Genomic DNA, 18,320 nt, shown 5'->3' with positions numbered 1-18,320 from the left:
ATCGTGGTCACGTCATTGTTAACTCTCGTGGCTCTGGGCCTTGCACTTTTCTCTCTTTCCAAGCCCAAAAAGAAAATTATTTTTTTTCACAATTTTACTGTTTCACTTTGCGGTTGAAGTCGTCGGCATGAAAGGCAACAATGAGCAATAAGAAAAACATTTACTTTGCGGCACCGTCGACAAAATTAAAAAAAGAATTGCGTTTTAATAAACAACAACAACAATATCATCATGTTGTTGCGCGGTTTTTATGTGTGTGTGAAATTACTCATTTTACTAGCAGAAGCAGCAGAGAAAGTAAAAACGAAATGTTTTGTTCTAAATTCTACCACACCGTGGCAGGTGGAGAAAAACAGAGACTAAGTGGAGGGCCAAATACCTTTGACGGGTTAAAGTTGTGGCCAATTAACTTTCGGTTTTCTGCTTAGAACCTCAACTTGATCATTTCTTAGCATTTAACTTTCTATTTCATGCGGGCGTGTCCATTCCTAAGCATTTGCTTGCAATAAAAATTGCAATTTCCACAGGATCAGCCACGCACCCTTGAAACCAAAAAGAAAGTAAAAATTTAATATTTTCCACATTTTTCTTTTTAATGTTTGTTGGCGCTTTGTTGTTGTTTTTATAGCTTTTTATTGCTGATGCCACATTGGCATTTATCAAGTTGGCCGCAAAAAAGCGTGTGACACAAATCTCACGCTAATTAGCTTTTATATGGGATCAACTGACAGTGGCGATAAGCTGTCGACTTAAAGCGGACAACCCAAACAAGCGGTGGGGTAGTGGCAGCTCATCCCTGTGGGCACTCGACAACGACGACCAAGACGGTCATCACAAGCCAATTTTTCCATTTCCCCATTTTTTATTTAATCTGCAGACAATTTATTTAAACGTTCCTTTTTTTTTTCTTCAAGAAAACTCACTTATGTTTTTCACAGTTTTCCACCTGTTGAATGGCTTCGTGACAAAATATAACTAGACATGTTAGTATTGATAAAATTTTAACCAACTTTGTATAAAGATTTTAAGTTGTTTTCCTTTATTTAATGACCTCTTGTAATATTTTAATTAGATTAGATTTATGCCTGTTTCTTTTTTGAAGGAAAAGTATACTGGAATTGTGTCATTGCTAAGACATATATTGTTGGTTGATTTAATTAAATTAAATTTTAATTTCTAATAAACAGTTTTTAGAAAGGTTTAGACCTCTGCACTTAAGACTCTGATTGGACAGTCCTGCTCTAATGAATTGACCTTACAGGCATAAGCAAAAAGTTATTTGCCCTACAATATAAGGTAATAGTAATAATAAAATTGGTTTAATAAAAAACCAGAGGGCCGGGGCTACTTTGACCGCGTCAAAGTTTGTATACTCTTGCAAGTTTTTTTTCTTTTCGCAAACGGCTTAGGAAATAACGAAGTTATTGATCAAAGTCACTGTTCACCACCGATTGTTCCTATGGGAGCTATATGATTAGTCGCCCGATCTTAATCAAATTTGCACAATCATTAATAGTTATGCTAAACTGAGAAATATAAATTTTTATGACAATTGCTTCAAAAGTAACGAAGTAACTAGTCCGTTATATATGTGTAGAATTAACTCACCAATATTAAATTTTACGACAATAGCTCAGAAAATAACGAAGTTATTAAGAAAAGTCACTGTTCGTGACTTTGGCGTTTGTATGGAGCTATATGATATAGTGATCCGATCCGGCTGAATCCGAGATATAGAACGCCTGCAGTATATACAAGCCTACATGCAAAATTTCAGCTCTGTAGTTCTTACGGTCTAGGAGGAGTTTGCGTTGATCCAGACGGACGGACGGACATGGCTATTTGAACTCGTCTCGTCGTGCTGATCAAGAATATATATACTTTATATGGTCGGAGATGCTTCCTTATATGCGTTGCACACTTCTGACCAAAATTAATATACCCTTTTTGCAAGGGTATAAAAAAATGCGAGATATTACTTCTGAGATTCAATTGGCATTATCCAAGCTTTTTATGGCCATGAAATGTTTTGAAAACATTGCGAAATAATTTCTTAGTTTTTGGGTTAAAATCGTTAAAGTTAAATAGTTGAGGTGTGCGAACTGCTTTCGGACAATAAATCATAAAACTTATGGTTTTGTGGTGTTCAATGACTGATGCACACATACTCCATTGGCTTTTCTCCTCGATAGAGTTGTAAAGGCGCATTTTCTCATTTTATTTTATATGTGTATGTATGTACATATATTTTTTCATTTAACCGCTAATATTTATGATGTGCGGCTTTTCGCTTTCTACGGCGCCTCTGAACCCCCAGACAATAGGCGCATGATGACCTGCCCCCAAACCACTGCCCCCTACCATTTGGCCAGACGACGCTGACCATTGACCAGTCGCCTTGCACACATGTGCGTGTCTTGTAATTAAATTCTCATGTGTCGCCAATTACAACGCGAAAGTGTGTAATGGTCGAATACGCAACCTCAATGGTTTGGGGGCTGTCCATTTAATGCAAGTAATCAAATCTTTAAGAATAGTAATTAAAATCACACAAATCACACATTGTGGCTTCAAATCCCAAGTATCTGTCAAATGATTTGAGTTGAGTTGAGTCTTTGCAAAGAAAAAAAACCAAAAAAAAAAAATTCATCGTCTCTGCCTATTGGCAGTTGGCTAAAAGTTATCTGAAAGATATCTTGATCTCACTTGGCATATTTACATGCACCAAAATGTGCAATGAACTCTGCAATATTGTGGTAGAAAACCAAAAAAGTTTTGTCTGTCTAACCATTTCCACTTGGCCATGGTAAAGGTTGCCTTGGCCTCTTCCTTGGCGGACATTTTCACTGTTGCAGATGCTTTCACTTTTTCGGTCGTTGTCACGTTTGCCAGTTGTTCATTGTTCCTAGTGCATTGAACTCTAGACAAAACCCCCAAAAACAAAAAAACTAAAAATAAATAAATATTTGCAAAAACGTAAAAAATAATAGGGAACTTGACGGGTATGCATTGCCTTTATTCGTTTTGCTATGCATATGTCTATGTATTAATAATTCAATAACTTTTATCTCAAGATGGGCAGGCATATTAAGAAGTTGTTAATTAAACGCCTTTAGAATGAATAGACAGATTAGTGGTTTCGCTTGGGATTATAGAGGGCAATATTGGTGCATTATTTCCCATACTCTTATTGATTTTCCATATGTCTTGAGTTAGTTAAATTCTAACTCAATATGTCTTATCTCAAAATGGACAGGCACCGTAGGAACTTGTTAATTAGATGACTTTAGAGTGAATAGAATTTCATTACATTGTCAACAGATTAGTGGTTTGGTTTGAGATTGGCCATATTGTTCTATTATTTGCCATAATGTGTAATCAATGGATCTCTTTCAAATTACGCTGCTGGTATCACAATGTTTAGGGCCGAAAAGGTATCACAAGTCGACGTGTCGGCGCCAATTGTTAGGTTTTAGTCATTTATCAGCAACCGCCCAGCGACCTCAACTTGTAGATAGCAAAAACCTTTATCCTCACCCTTTTAGAATTGCAAATTCAAATTGTAATTTATTTGCAAAGATTCGTCAAGTGAGGATTTTCTGGCCAGGGATTTAATAGCTGTCCGAGGCAGATGTTGGCTGGGAAAATACTCATTCATAATAATTGCGACAATCCCAAAAACCAACTACCACAAGCAGCTTGCTTGCTGCTAGAGGAAAATGTAGCAAAAATCGTTATTATGAGCACGGTGAAATGAAATTTTGTCTATCTCTCTGACAGCATGACATCGTATTTGTGTGTATGTAGTGTATGTATGTGAATGTGCGCAATGAGAAAAGTCTCTGGGCCTGGAGTGACAATGCCTGGGCATTAAATTCAGTTGAGATGCGGTGCAAAAATTCACTTGACTCAAGTTTTGGTTTTGACTTTGACTTGGTCTTCACTTTCTTCAAGGCAATGTCAAAGTTGCCATCGTCGCCGGCGGTTGCTGTTGGCTGTTGCCATTGCCTGGCATGTTGATTGATGAGCATACGCAGACAATCATAGACAAAGAGTTTTCCAGGCAACAGGCTAATATTTGGCCATCATGATTGACATTTAACATTGAACTTTACATTGCCTATGTGAGATATACACAAACACACACATTTAGATGGCGATTTAAATTTCACCACAAAAATGTATGATATACCTATATTTTCATATACTTATCTATGCATATAAATTTTCCTTTTATTTTATATTATTATTTTTTTGTTTTTGGTGAAATTTAAAACGTATTCTTAAGGCACATTGCCATAATTGACTGTTATGCACGAAATTGAATTATGTTGCGATTTATTTATATTTATAAAAAAAATAAAGAAAAATAATACAAAATATGCTATAACAACAACAGCATCAGAACGTCTATGACAAAGACGCCCCTTGGGGCAATCAGACACCAGCAGGGGGTGCTACAAATAATTTTTGACAACAAACAAATACAGAGCAACAAAATTTTTGGCCAAGTTAAAATAAATAAAATAACAAATGGTGGAATGTGGCGCGAGTTCCTTAAAGGCAACCAGCCGAGGGCAAATTGAAATTGAAATTTGTTGTATAAATTTTGTTTTTTTTTCACTCGAAAGAGATTTGTGATGGGATGTTGGATTTTATTTTTTTGGGGATTTTTACATGAAATTGAGTTGACTTGCGCAAAAGAGGAAAAACAAACAAATGCATAATTTAGAAAAATGCTTAAGACAAGTCCCAAATGGTGGTAAGCATTCAATAAATTCAAGTCAAGATGTTCATCTTCGGTTCAGCCAACTTCAATCAGTCAGTCAGTCAGTTAGTCAGTCATTTTCTTTTAGCCAGGTAGTCACGGTATGATGTCTGGCTTTCCATACTCCATACCAAATACCCATTGTGGTGATGGTGTAGTTCATCATCGGTTGTTTTGGGGGTCAGAGAGAAACGTAATTGGCCTGAAGCGTTTAATTTCGATTCGAAGTGGGTGGAAAGCTGAAGAAATCTCAACCTGTGCGCGGGCACACGCATTGGGTCGTCTAGTAGTTATTGTGTTGTTGTTGTTGTTGTTGTTTTGTTGTTGTTGTTGTTGTTGTTGTTGTTGTTGTTGTTGTTGTTGTTGTTGCTGTTGTTGTTGTTGTTGTTGTTGTTGTTGTTGTTGTTGTTGTTGTTGTTGTTGTTGCTGTTGGCGGAGGGACCTACAGTTGTCAACAGTCAAAGTGAAAGTGAAAAAATTTGCTAACCCAAAAACGAAAAAAAATAGAGTTTTCTCCTTTTCGGTTTTCTTGTTTTATGCAATTGTCTACCGCAATAACTACCGCTGCTGCCGAACAACGAGCAAATGATCAAGCGAAAATATTCCCAAGCCTGTGCACAACCTACACGAATAGCGTATTCTGCCTCATTGAGTTGAAAAGCCCCGAAAAGAAAAGAAAAGAGAAGAAAAACAAGAAGAAAAACAAAGGCTGAATAATTCGCCTGCGCGCTGGGTAAAAGTTTTCATGTGCTTGGTGATTCTGTCAGGTTCGTTGCTTAAGTCTTTCGTTTCGTTTCATCGATCCGCAGATCGTTTGGGGTCGACTGCCAAAGCATTTTGTTTTTATTTGCCTTGTGTTAACACAAATGCCAATTATTGCAAATTGGTTGCCGCTGCCGCCCATTAGATGATGGCCTGGCTCAAAAGCACAACATTGCGTGTGAGCTAAACGTGCATTATCATAAATTATCGCTGCTAGATTATGCTACAGCAAGTGTTCGAGTATTCCATTTAACCAAAATTATCCATCCACCCATCTTTTTCTATGTGTGGTTTACCTTTACGTGTCTCAAATATATCCATAAATAGAACAAGGCAATGCACGCTGTAAAATTTCATGCAAATTTTTGTTTTTGTGTTTTTTTGTGCACTTTCCCGCTAAATAATACATAAATTGTAGATACGGTGTACTCATCTTTTACACCTTTTCGTGTTATCCCATATCCATGGCATGTTGGGGCAAGATAAAGCTTGTAAATCCCATCATTAGTTTCACCGCCAGCCATGCTTTTTTTATTAATATTTCATAAATGAAAAGCGCCAAACATTAATTATGCATGCTTCGCGCCAAGCTGCTGCTGCTACACTGAACGAAAAGAGTTGGCTATGAAACTGTGTTATTCGCTCATTTTCATGTGCTGTCCGAAAGTATGCTTTAATATTTATGAAACCAGTTGGATGATGAACGTGGTTGAAAACGCTGAATATCATTTCCGGCCAAAGAGAATTAATCACATTTAGGTAAATTAAATTGGAATTAAGGTTAATTAATCTACATTATTCAATTCAATCACACACAAGGCAAAAGAGGTCACTTGAGGTGCATAAATCAAACATAATTACTACTTCAGTTTGAAAAGTAGAGTTCATTGAACTGATGTCACCTCAATGTCCTTAAATGATATTTATTGACCTGTACTTAATGAATAATAATGACTTTTTGGAAAGTAATTAACAAGGTAAAGTCATTAAATAAACCTTCGATGGCACTTTAGAAGAGTCAAACAAAAAGCAAACTTTTTGTGGCACTTAAACTGTAAAAACTTTATTTTCAATAGACTAATGTTTAAAGAGTATTCATGGAATGCACAAATAATTCACATTTTAAAATTGATAAAAAGCAATTGGGCAAAAAATTGCATACTTTTTCAATTTTCATTCGTAACAAAAGCATTCGAGGCAATTAAAATGTTATAGAGAAATTCAAGTGATTATAATTATAGGTTTACTATAAAAAACAAATTGTTTGCCCTTGTCAAATTAAGCCAATGAAAATTTGTCGTAAAAAAGAAAAGAATTATTTTTATTTGATTTTTTCTTTTGTATAAAATTTCACCAACTTGGCATTTAATTTCATTTTCTATCTTTGCGTACTCATATTAAAGCCACAAAATAATTCGCATAAGATTAAAATAAGTGAGAAATAAAGAAGCTGCTATCTTGAGTTTTAAGCTCTCGCCAAGATTTCTCAGTTTGCCGAATGAAAGTGGGTGTCGAGTTTCGATGTAGCTGCCGCTGGTAGAAAATATCATTAAGCCAGCCTGGAGCCATAGAGTTGTTTGGAAAAAATTGAAATAATTGCAAAGATTTACTAATTACGGCAATAAGCAAGGAAATTGGCTAGGCTCTGGCTGGCTGGTTGGCTGGGTGGCTGGCGGCCTATGCTGGCAATTGCACTAAATCTGCAACGAAGCTTTGCGTCGACTTGAGATGTGGTTGTAGCTGGAGCTGCACTTATCATGCATATTACGCTCTAAATAGCCACCAGGTTTAACTTCACTAGCTTCATCCTCAGCTGGATGCAACGGCTGCCTGGCTAATTGTGGCGAGCTAAAGTGTATAAATTTGTTAGCCAAACGGGCGCACAAGATCAGTTGGCCAAGTGAGTTTGCAGTTAGATCAACGCCTAGTGAGAGCGAAAGAAAGTGCAGTGCGACGAAAGAGGATTAGAGAACAAAAGGATAGCTTAAACGATATACTCAAAATGGTCACGCGTCTGGGTTTACCCGTGGCCCTGCTTCTGGTTGCAATTTATGCCCATCGTCCAAGCTGGGCGCTTGAACTTAACTCCAATTTCACTGGCGGCACCGGAGAGAGCGGTCTCTTGAGAACAGTGCGCCACATTTATGGCCAGTGTGCAGATAGTGATGATATTTTCTGGTGCTGCAAGCTACAAGGGGCACGTCTGTTGGGCCGCGCTCTCAAAGTGCAGCAACTCAGCATTGTGGATGGTGTTAGTCTAGTGAGACGTGAAAATGCTGCCCAAGATTCACGTACCGGACGCTCCAGCATATCGGAGAGTCAATTGAATAACCGTGATTTGGAGCATATGTCTAGTAAGAGTCTCGATGCCTTGCTGCTGGAACGTTTCCTTGGATTTGTGCACAGTCATCAGAGGCAGGTTAATCTTCCACGGCTGCTCATCTACGGCGAGCGTAATAGTCAGAACTGGTTGCAGTCCCTAATGGGCTATTTTCTGCCCAGTGAATTGGCGGCAAACGGTGCAGGAGATGGACGCAAGAAGAAAGATGACAAAAAGTATCTGGGACCCTTCATTGCGGCTGTACTGCTGAAAACAGCCATTTTAAAGATGGCCTATCACTCGATTGCCATTGTGGCTGGCAAGGCTCTGATTGTGGGCAAAATTGCTCTTATCATTAGCGCCATCATTGGCCTCAAGAAGCTTGTTAGAAAACGATGGCGGCGAAAAGACCACCTACGAAATTGTTAAGCATCCGCAAGTGCAGCAGAGTCACACCTATTCGTCCAGCCATCAAGGAGAGTATGACAGTGGTGGCGGTGGCCATGATGGTGGTTCCTATCAGCATAGACGACGAAATGATGATGCAGGATAAGGCTTACCAGGCATGGATGCCACAATCTGGTGGTGTGGCTACCGCCGGTTTAACTTCCGCCAAAGTATCGCGATAAGCCCATGGACACATCATGGGCTAGGCAATGGAAAACCAAAGATCAAATATTTTGCTTAGCTTCAATCTAACTGCAATTGTATTTACACTTCTTGGCTAACCGCCGACATTATCAAGGATAGTCGTCCAGGACAGCCCTCCAGTTTAAATTTAGTTATCATAGTTATTATAAATAAAACACACAAAATACATAAAAAGCTAGAGAAAACCATGAGTTGTTGCTGTTGTAGTTTGCGGGCGCTGTAGTTGTGCGAATTGGCGACGATCCAAGGGTTCGGCCTCATAGGCATAGTATGCCTGATCGTGATCCAGATCATGGGATGGCTCTTCGATTTGTTCGATTTGTTGGGCAGAACTGTGACCATGTGTGGGCATGCTACGATGCCAGCCGCTCTCATGGCTATGTCCGCCCGCTATGATGACGTGATCGGAGCTACCACTGTGACCAGTCGTGCCCTTTTTTAGACTATCCTGGAAAGAGATGCGTAGGGCCAATGACTTGATCTAACCTATCGATGGGTGCCAAAATAATTTCAATTTGGCTTTACTCACCAGCAGCGATATGACGAGGGCTATTTTGGCCATGATGAAGGCGGATCCAGCTATCAGTATCACCTTGCCAAGGAACATTTGTGCGAGTGTGGCCATCATGATCATGCCGCCCATCATGGCCATGTGCTTATCTTTGTCCTTCTTCTTGCGACCTGTTTTTTTGGAACAGTTTTTACTTTTCTTTTTATTCTTGTCTTTTTCTTCTTCTTTTTATCTTTATCTTTCTTATTCTTCTTTTTCTTTTTCTTTTTCTTCTTCTTCTTTTCTTATCTTTATCTTTATCTTTATCTGTATCTGTATCGGTGTCGGTTGCATGCACAAAACTACCCAATCCTGCTATAATTCTATCGACTTTATCATCTATGATGAAAGCGTTCGTACCTTGATCGAGACCCAGTTCACTGCCAAAGTCATCAATGGCATTGGAAATGCTCAATTGCCTGGGCATTTGTAGACGCAAAGCTCGTCCCTGGAACAATTGCAGCAATTTACCAGCCAGTCCTGTTTCACTGAGAGCTCGACTCTCGCTGTCATTACCATTTGCCAGAGCCTCAAAACTCAGATAGTCATTAACCTGCCATGTGCTATTGTCGCGCGCCGCGCCGAATCTTAAACACTTCCACACCTCTAAGCCAACCAGACAGTGGGCAATAAGTCTGCCCAGACTGTGGGGACTCCATTTGGAGGCGGTGGTAGCAGAAGGACTGGAAGTACTATACACCAAGGCATTGCTACCCAGCACGGCGCACTGTAAGAACAACATACGACGCCACATATTCTCCAGGGGGAATACACACAGGCAAACACACGCAACGAACTATAAACTTCAAATAAACCCCACACACTTTTTCAGCTCAGTATTTATAAGGGCTACCCCAAAATGGGGGAACTTGCATTTGATTTTGGGCTAATAATTAACATGTTTGTCAAAGCGCGACACTCTCAAGCGCTCTTGATAGGAATCAAATAAGAAAACTTTGTCTATTTTTCGGTCTATCTGCGGTCCGCTGAACTTGGAGTTCAGCCACAAAAAGTTTTGCATAAGTAAACTTTCAGTTTTTGGAAAGCGCTCAAAACGTTTGCCAAACTTTGACTAATTATAATTAAGTAGAACTATTTTTTAATTTTAAACTAAAGTGATCTGACATCCACAACTTGCCAGCCATTCATTCCGCTGGGTAAACTGCTGCTGGGGCTCTGGAAATTTCGCATCAGACTCTCTGCAGAGCCAGCAGTGTCCTCCACTTCAGCGAGTAATTTATTTGTTTGTCTGCGTTGATTTTCATAATCATAGAAGCGATCTTCAAAAGGACGCTTGGTAGCCATGGGAGAAGGCTGCGATGCCTCTCGTGGTTGATCAAATCGAACTTTACGCTCACTGCGTTTATATGGTGGAGTAGGCTCATGAACGTCTTACTGATGATGCAGCTCATCGCCATGACCATAGACTGTAGTTTTGCCCGGAAAATGGCCAAAAGGTCGATGTCCACCAAATGCCCCGCCAAAGTTGCCACCGCTGAAACTGCCAAAGCTGCCGCCACCACCAAAGCCACCGCCGCCAAATCCTGCCGATCCCAGGATTCCACCGAGACCCAAAAAGCTACTGACATAGACAGCCATTTTGACCAGGAAAAGGGATTTCTTGAGCAGCAAACATATTCCAGCAAATAGCAGTGGCACCAAGGCAACCAAATTGAACTTTAAGCCCAACAGAAATGGTAACATATATTGTTTAGCAAGTAGACGACCTAGAAGTATGGGAAGTTACATTTTGAAAACGTGAACATAGATAATAGTCATCATACCTGCCGTGGGATCCTCGAAACCAAATTGTCGCTCATCCTGGGCCCCTCCATCAGCTAGCACAAACTCAGCCACACTATTGGCATCGGCAGTGGGTCCTATTTTAAACATTAAACCAGGATAAAGTCCATCCATATGCCATTCCAGGCTACGTTGACCCATCACCGCACCGGCATTCTCCAATATGCCACGGAAATCGACCGGATCTGTGTCTAGCACATTTGCCAACGACCTGCCAGCTGCCATTTCACTTCTCACAGCCACAAAATCATCAACAAAACTCACATTCTCGCGCTCATCGAAGCGTTGTATTAAACTTAAAGCAGACCGCCCAAGGCATTCACTGAATTTTGGACGTTGAGCTCCCCGTACGCATTGTTTAAAATGTTTTAGATCCTCCGAGCTCACTTGGTATAGATCCGAGCCTGTAATGGCTTTTATATTCACAAATGCCAGGAACAACAATGCGGTATTTAGCGGCGACATGATTTAGTTTAACTAAGCACGTTGGCCGGGTGACCATCTAGTTATATAGAGCTCTGGCCGAGAGACTATCTTGTTATATAACAACAAACTCAATTTTTGCTCAAAATGTAACATTCATTCAGATTTTCATTCACATTTCGCACATAAAAAGCGACCAGTTGGGTCGACGCCATGGCCCAATAACGGAAATTGTAGTACATCAACGCCAAAGCGATTCAAGCCTCCCGCTCTTCTGGCATTTGGACGCAATGTAACGAACTGAAGACCCCGCCATGGTCATGGTCAGTGCACACGTCTCATAACCCGGCACTTGGTCTCTGAATTTTGGCCAATATTTCGCACATTTCTACCTCTAGCTCTTTTACTCTCTCTCTTTCTTGAATATTATGTAATGGCTTATTGTTATTCCCCAGAAATTATGAAATGGACGGCACTAAGTCTGAGCTTGGACCTCCACAAATTACAATTGCTAATGCCAGTCTATTTAAATAAACGGCAAACGTTTATAAGCATTATAAGAAATGTTCCATCGTTTACACACTGTAAACTGGGAAATTGCTGCATTAAAGTACAAAAACAAGTGAAACAAACAAAACAAAACACAAAATAGTTGTTAATCTTTAATACTTAAAGTTTGGTATACTCTTTAAGAAATATCTAAAGTTATTTGCCTATGCTTTTAGTGTTTCTATTCGATCAATTTAACCGTTATTTTAGACTGAAAACAAATGAGTTTATTTTAGATTTAGATAGGAATAACATAAAAGTTCAAAAATTCTCTAAATAACTTCTTAAATTTGTTGTTTAAATATTCGGAATAAAGTTTTAATATCTTGCAAATAAAGTTGAATACTGTTCATTATATATTCGTTCAACTAACTGAAAATAGTTTATCCAGTTCATTAGTTTCCCACTTAGCAAGAGGATAAGCAAGTCATTAAATGTGAAACCTTGAAAGAACTGTGGGAAAAAATATGATTTTTTTGCCACTAAGTATGGATTTGAAAATTTGCAGGCATCAAGCATATCATTGTATTGTTTCTCACTATTAATGGTAAATACTTATAAGTAGGTATATTTGCTATACCAAAATATGTACTTTAAAAAGTACCTAAATTACTTTGTTCGTGTTGTAAACAAAAGAAAAAAAACATACTAAAATGATTGGGTAGGTAAAATGAAAAAGAATTTCAAACAAAAATTTTATAACAATTTTTTTATTACACTTTCGCTTATATTTTCCAACTATTTCTTTGTTAATGTCTCTGAGCAAATCTAAATCATTTACCGTTGACAATCTGCGATATTTGTCACCTATTTAAAGTATTTCACCCACTGTGCAGACACTAAATATACTTGCCTACTTTTAGGCGGCGCCAGTTTTAACTAAAAGCCAAGTTTGGTGTTGCCATCCCAACAAACTTCAACACGTCTTTAGACAAACAACAAAAAGTATTTCGCCTAGAGGCTGGCATGAGGATGGAATTTATTTAAAATCTGTTAGACGAACTCGTCTGCCACTTTAACACCCTTAATAGCCCATTCCAGCGTCAAAAGTTTTCTTATTTAACTAATGAAATACAACATTAGCCACGTAAAATGGGGTAAAATAAACTCTTGCTGGAAAACCACGGTATACCAAACTAACGTCAAAACCATCCAGTTTATGAGCCAATTGAGTGAGGGTGAAAGAGAGTTTTGTTGTTGTTTATTTGTCAATGGTATTTAAGGTTTAATCTTTGCGGTCTTGAAAAGTTTTCGTGACATGCTAAAAGTGTTGACAACATTGAAGATTTTCAGTTGAAGTTTACTTGAGTAGAGCAGTCTAGGCGTAAAATTTCCTTTATCTCTCTGGATATCTTTAGTAAATTCAAACGTGTCACTTGTAGCAATACATTTCCAAAAGCAGTTTACAAAAACAACACCAAAAAGTACATATTTTTTGTTAACAAGTAAAAAAAAAGAAAAGAAATTGTATTAATAAACACTTTCACCGCCAATACTTGAAATTCATAGCCAGGTGCAACTGTGGCGTGGCCAGTTCGGGCGAAAATTGTTTACAAATAGTTTAACAAAAACCAAAACCAAAACAAAAACAAAACAAAAATAAAGATGGTAAGTATGCATGTGCGGGATGTTTGCAAGAAGACCTTTTGGCGTCTCTCGCCATTTATATGCCAAAAAGCCCACGGCCATAAATTCAAGCTTGGGGCGTGCTCCATGTCCATGCCATTGACATTGCCATTGCATTGCTGATACGAACACCATACCCACACCCAAGGAGAGGCTTAGCTGGTCGTATGTGCTGCACTTTGAATGCTGAAACCAGGTCGCAGCCAAAGAAGAGACTTTCATTAGATGGCCTTTTTGGAGCGACATTGGATATCTCTCTGTATGGACAAGGGGGCGTACAATGAATCAAAGAAAGAAAAAGCTTGGTCTACAACAAACGACGATAAGTAAGGAAGTTCCACTGTCCAGGTAAGATGAAAAACTTCATACAGATGCAGCCCGGCCTCTACGCCTCAGTGCCTCAAGTGAAATTTTGTGTTCTGTACCTGTGGCGTCTCTGATCTGCCTGCCCGCCTGTCTGTCGATGTGGATGTGCCTGTGATTTTGTGTGTCGCACATGCAATTGATATCGCTGGCCTCGTTCGCCTTAGTTGGTAAGTATTTTTATTCAGCGAGGGAAAGCATTTCATTTCGCTTTAAAATGCTGCATACGTTGCGTATGCGCAATCCCCTTTGTTTTTTTTTTTGTTGCGGGGGAACTTGGTTGATTTGTCATCAGCCCATTTTATATCACGTCCAGCTGCAGCTCTTTTTAGTCGCCCATCTGCCAATTGAACTTAATAGCTATGGATTTCTTGTCTTTGTTTTCTTTCTCTTTTGCTGTTGCTATTTTTGTTGATGTCATTAATGTTTGTTGAATGGCGCCTTACATAGAATTTTTCCATGACATTATTCTACACAAATAAGTTAAAAAAATAAATATTAATGAAATGAGCAATGAACCTTTGCTCCTCTCCCCGTTAGAGTCCACGTTCTCATACGTATTCCCGATTTTGTTCATTTGTTTTCTTTGCTTTTTGTATTGCACTGAATTTTTTTTGTTGATTTGGATGCTTGTTGCTTATACGCCGCATAGGCCAGATTCTGAGCCTCGCTGCCTTGCAGCCATCGACCGTAGCTATGCTCGTGTTCATAGTGCGGATGCGCAACAACCTCGTAGTTCTCTTTCTTTGATTCTCTTTCTTTCAATCCAATGATGCTCGAGAGCAGCAGAGCAATCTTGCCAATGACCAAAGCCTAGAATGAGATCAGTGCCAAGAAGCCAATAGCCAGAGGCAGCAGAGCGGCCATAGCAGGCTTAAATGGGAATGAAAGGAGGGGGGATACATGCATTTGCATGTATGACTTTCGCTTGATTACAGCTTGATTCATCGTCGGAGAGTTTACTGTCCACTGTCCGCTCATTAGCAATTGGAGCACAAATAATTAATAAGCGAACAGGATCGACAGCTTTATATGGTCAGCGTTTAGAAATCGGAAACTGTGGCTAAAGAGCGCAAAAAGAAAGTAAGCCTAGCTAACTGGCTAACTAAAAGGCAATTAATTACAGCAGCCAAAAACAGTCAACAGCAACAAGTTTGCTACTTGGACATGGAGGTTGTCAATGCACCGCTAGGAGATGCTTGGGAATCTGAATTGAAAATCAACTCTGTAATAATATATCTTATGTGGGACCACAAAATGATGTGTGCTACTCTACGTTTCTATGTGCATGTTTGTACGCATATTCCCTCCTACCACCCTATTCAACTTACACTCTTCCAAAGCACGTTGCATATCCTGGATGGAGTCCTTGGGGACCTTGAATTGCAATGTGTGTGTGCCAAAGAAGCGAGCAACACGCTCCACCAGCAATGAATCGACCTCAGATTCACGGGCTTCCACCTCTTCGGGCAGCTGGACATCATTGAGGGATCGGCCTACTGGAATATCATCGGTTTTCACCAAGGCAATGCCCTCTGTCAGCCTCACATCTCCGTTTTCCGTATCAAAGTAATGCAGGGCACGTTCCTGCTTAAATATTATCATGTGACATCAGGAATGACAGAGTGAAAGAGAGAGAGAGAGAGAGGGAGAGATGGTGGCGTTTACCTTCATGCACAACACCATCGATCGGTCGCCGCAATCCTTGACCATTTTGAGGGCACTCGTCAATGTCTATTGACTGTCTGACTCGGAGGCAGCTGCCGCCGTTGAGGCAATCAGCGCGAAAAGACACAAATTTAAACATGATTGTAATTTTTTGGATATTTGTTTTTGCACAAACACTAATGACACAACGGAGAGATGCGAGTGGGGTATATTATCCTTTTAGATGTTTGCACTAGCTGAGAGTGCTTTTGGCTTGATTTGTTTCACTTGATTGAGTGGCACTGCGCTCGATTGGCTTGTTCGATGTGTCAGTCAGAAGGCAACCGGTAAACTGTGAATAGAAGACTCCCGCGCCAGCAGAGCAACGACAGCAGCAGCAGTGGCAGCAGTGGCAGCAGCAGCGACGACGCAAACAGAAACAGAAACGTTGGACAAAATAAAAATAAAAGAAAAAGACATCGGCATTGACGATGCGAAACGATGCGAGTGCTTCACACTCTCCTACCAATCCCCCCACCAGAATTGAAACAGTAGCCGAGCTTAGAATTTAAATAAACAGCCCGAAGAAGACGTTAAGAGGAGGCGCATCGGCTGCAACCAACTTGGCCAAGAGCAAAAGACCGAAACCTCCCGACAGAGGCCGGTCGACGGTGCGTATGCGTATGCGTCGCAGTTGCCGTTGCCGTTGCCGTTGTCGTTGTCGTTGGCAGAGCCGTTAACTTGTTGTTGTTTGTCAACACACTTAACCAACGGTTAACAACTATGTGCCACACACATACAGACACAGACACACAGATTGACACACACATGCTAACAAAGTGTTAAGGGGAGAAGGTAAGAGCCATTAATTGTTTTGGGCTTAGCTGGGCAATTTATTTCGATATTATTGGCATTCATTTGACAGCTTAAAAACTTATATGATGGCACTTTTAGGCAAATGGTTTTTTTTTTCTTTTTCTGCTAACATCATGGCATACTTTCAATGCTTTTCAATGTTAATCTCAGCCATAACCACAGCAGAAAGTGCTACTCCATTTAAAATTGCAGACACGTGACTTTGTGGTATCGGGGTGGCAACAGCGCAGAGAGATGGGTGGTGGCTAATGTGGAGAGGGGAATTATCAATTGAACCAGCACCAACCACACCATCCATACTAGCAGCACCACTTATGAATTTGGCTGTGTGTGTGTGTGTGTATATTGGTCGAAAGCAACCACAAGTGCGCAGCCATCGTATCTCGAATTGGAGTAAAATAGAAAATTAACTAGTTTGCAGGCGGTATGGAAAATAAAATAAAATACAAGATGAAAAAAAAAAAAATTTCACTTTAATTTTGCTCTTTATTTATGTGTTTGTTTTTGCCTCACATCTCGCTCAAACACACTCGCATAATGTTTTTTTTTTTTTTTTTTTTTATTCCTTTATTGATAGGTATAGATAGTATAGATAGATATATACAGAGGAAAAAGAAAAAGAAAAAGATGCCATAAAGGGAGCTTGATCCTAGGGGACGTCCTCGTGGGAATTGCTTCCTAGGGTCGGTGGCTCTCTCTACGACGCTTCAGCTCTCATGCGTTCGGATTGTAGCAGATCCCGCATTACATATGCTGCAAAGCTGTTGACCGCTTCCCATGTTTGTGGGCTGCCAACCATTGAATCCACGAGGTTGTTCACCGTTAATCCAGCCCCTGTAGTGAGTTCTAGGTGCCTTCTTTGGGTCTCATAGCGCCGACACCTGAAAAGAATATGTTGTGCGTCTTCTACGCTGTTATCGCTGCAGACTGTGCACATAGGCGATTCTTCGTGACCAAAGCGATGGAGATATTGCCTAAAGCATCCATGACCGCTTAGTATCTGGGTTAGGTAGAAATTTACTGACCCATGCTTTCTGCCTAACCACTTCTCTATATTTGGGATCAGCAGGTGGGTCCATCTGCCCTTCTGTGACGCATCCCATCTTCTCTGCCATGTTATTAGGCTTCTGCCTCTAGCCTGTGCGCGTGCCAGTTTCTTCGAGGGCTCATCACTAGGTGCTGCAGCTACGACTGTGTCTTCATCCGCCTGAATGTCAAGTGGCAGCATCCCAGCTAACACTAATACTGCGTCGTCAGATACCGTTCTAAACGCGCAGCAGACTCTGAGTGCACAAAGTCTGTGGGTTGACCGTATGCCCCTGCTGTAGCTTTCTACTAATAAAGCCGATTTCCAGATCCGAGCCGCATAAAGTACAATGGAGCTGTGAACTGTCGTCAACAGCTTTCTCGTCTCTTGTTTTGGGCCCCTCGTGTTTAAAAGGATCCTTGACAACGAACGCACGCATACAGATGCCTTCTCCTGAATGTTGGCTAGGTGTTCTCGAAAGGTTAGTCGAGTGTCTATCCACACGCCAAGATAGCGGATAGCTCTTTTGGACTGGACCGTAGTCCCCTCAACAGTAATTTGTGCTGTCTCAACAAGTTTCCTGCTTGAAATTAGAACGGCCTCTGTTTTTTGCGCCGCTAATTTGAGTCCCACGGAGCCCAGCCATTCTACTATCTTTGCGATGGCCATGTTTGCTGCAGCCTCTGCTTGCTTAATCTCTTTTTTAACAACGACTAGTGCAACATCATCTGCATAGCCAATTAGTTGACAGCTATCACAGAGTGTCAACCTCAGGACGCCATCATACATTATGTTCCATAGCAAAGGGCCCAGAACGGATCCTTGGGGAACCCCGCCAGATATGGAATGCAGCACGCTTCCAGCATCGGATGTATACTCCAACTGCCTCCTTCCGAAGTAGCTCCAGGTGATGGCATGAATGTGGGCCGGGACTCCAAAGTTTTGCAGTGCGTCA

General features: G+C 40.4%; 1 protein-coding gene and 2 pseudogenes across 1 annotated transcript; 1 reads left to right on the top strand and 2 right to left on the bottom strand.

The window, feature by feature from the left end:
* The first annotated feature begins 7,532 nt into the window (after nucleotides 1-7,532).
* On the top strand, nucleotides 7,533-8,479 carry LOC124461988 (annotated as a pseudogene).
* Nucleotides 8,480-8,676: 197 nt separating this feature from the next.
* On the bottom strand, nucleotides 8,677-11,319 carry LOC26529069. The gene is given in 5 exon segments (XM_047013388.1): nucleotides 8,677-8,949; nucleotides 9,031-9,182; nucleotides 9,412-9,646; nucleotides 10,177-10,778; nucleotides 10,836-11,319. Coding segments are annotated over 5 exon segments (1,746 nt in total).
* A 708-nt stretch (nucleotides 11,320-12,027) lies between these two features.
* On the bottom strand, nucleotides 12,028-15,528 carry LOC124461987 (annotated as a pseudogene).
* Between the last annotated feature and the right edge of the window lie 2,792 nt (nucleotides 15,529-18,320).

This window comes from Drosophila willistoni, unplaced genomic scaffold (genome assembly GCF_018902025.1).
Source record: "Drosophila willistoni isolate 14030-0811.24 unplaced genomic scaffold, UCI_dwil_1.1 Seg796, whole genome shotgun sequence".
In the NCBI taxonomy this organism is placed as follows: Eukaryota; Metazoa; Arthropoda; class Insecta; order Diptera; family Drosophilidae; genus Drosophila; species Drosophila willistoni.
This window is presented reverse-complemented; position numbering and strand designations above follow the sequence as displayed.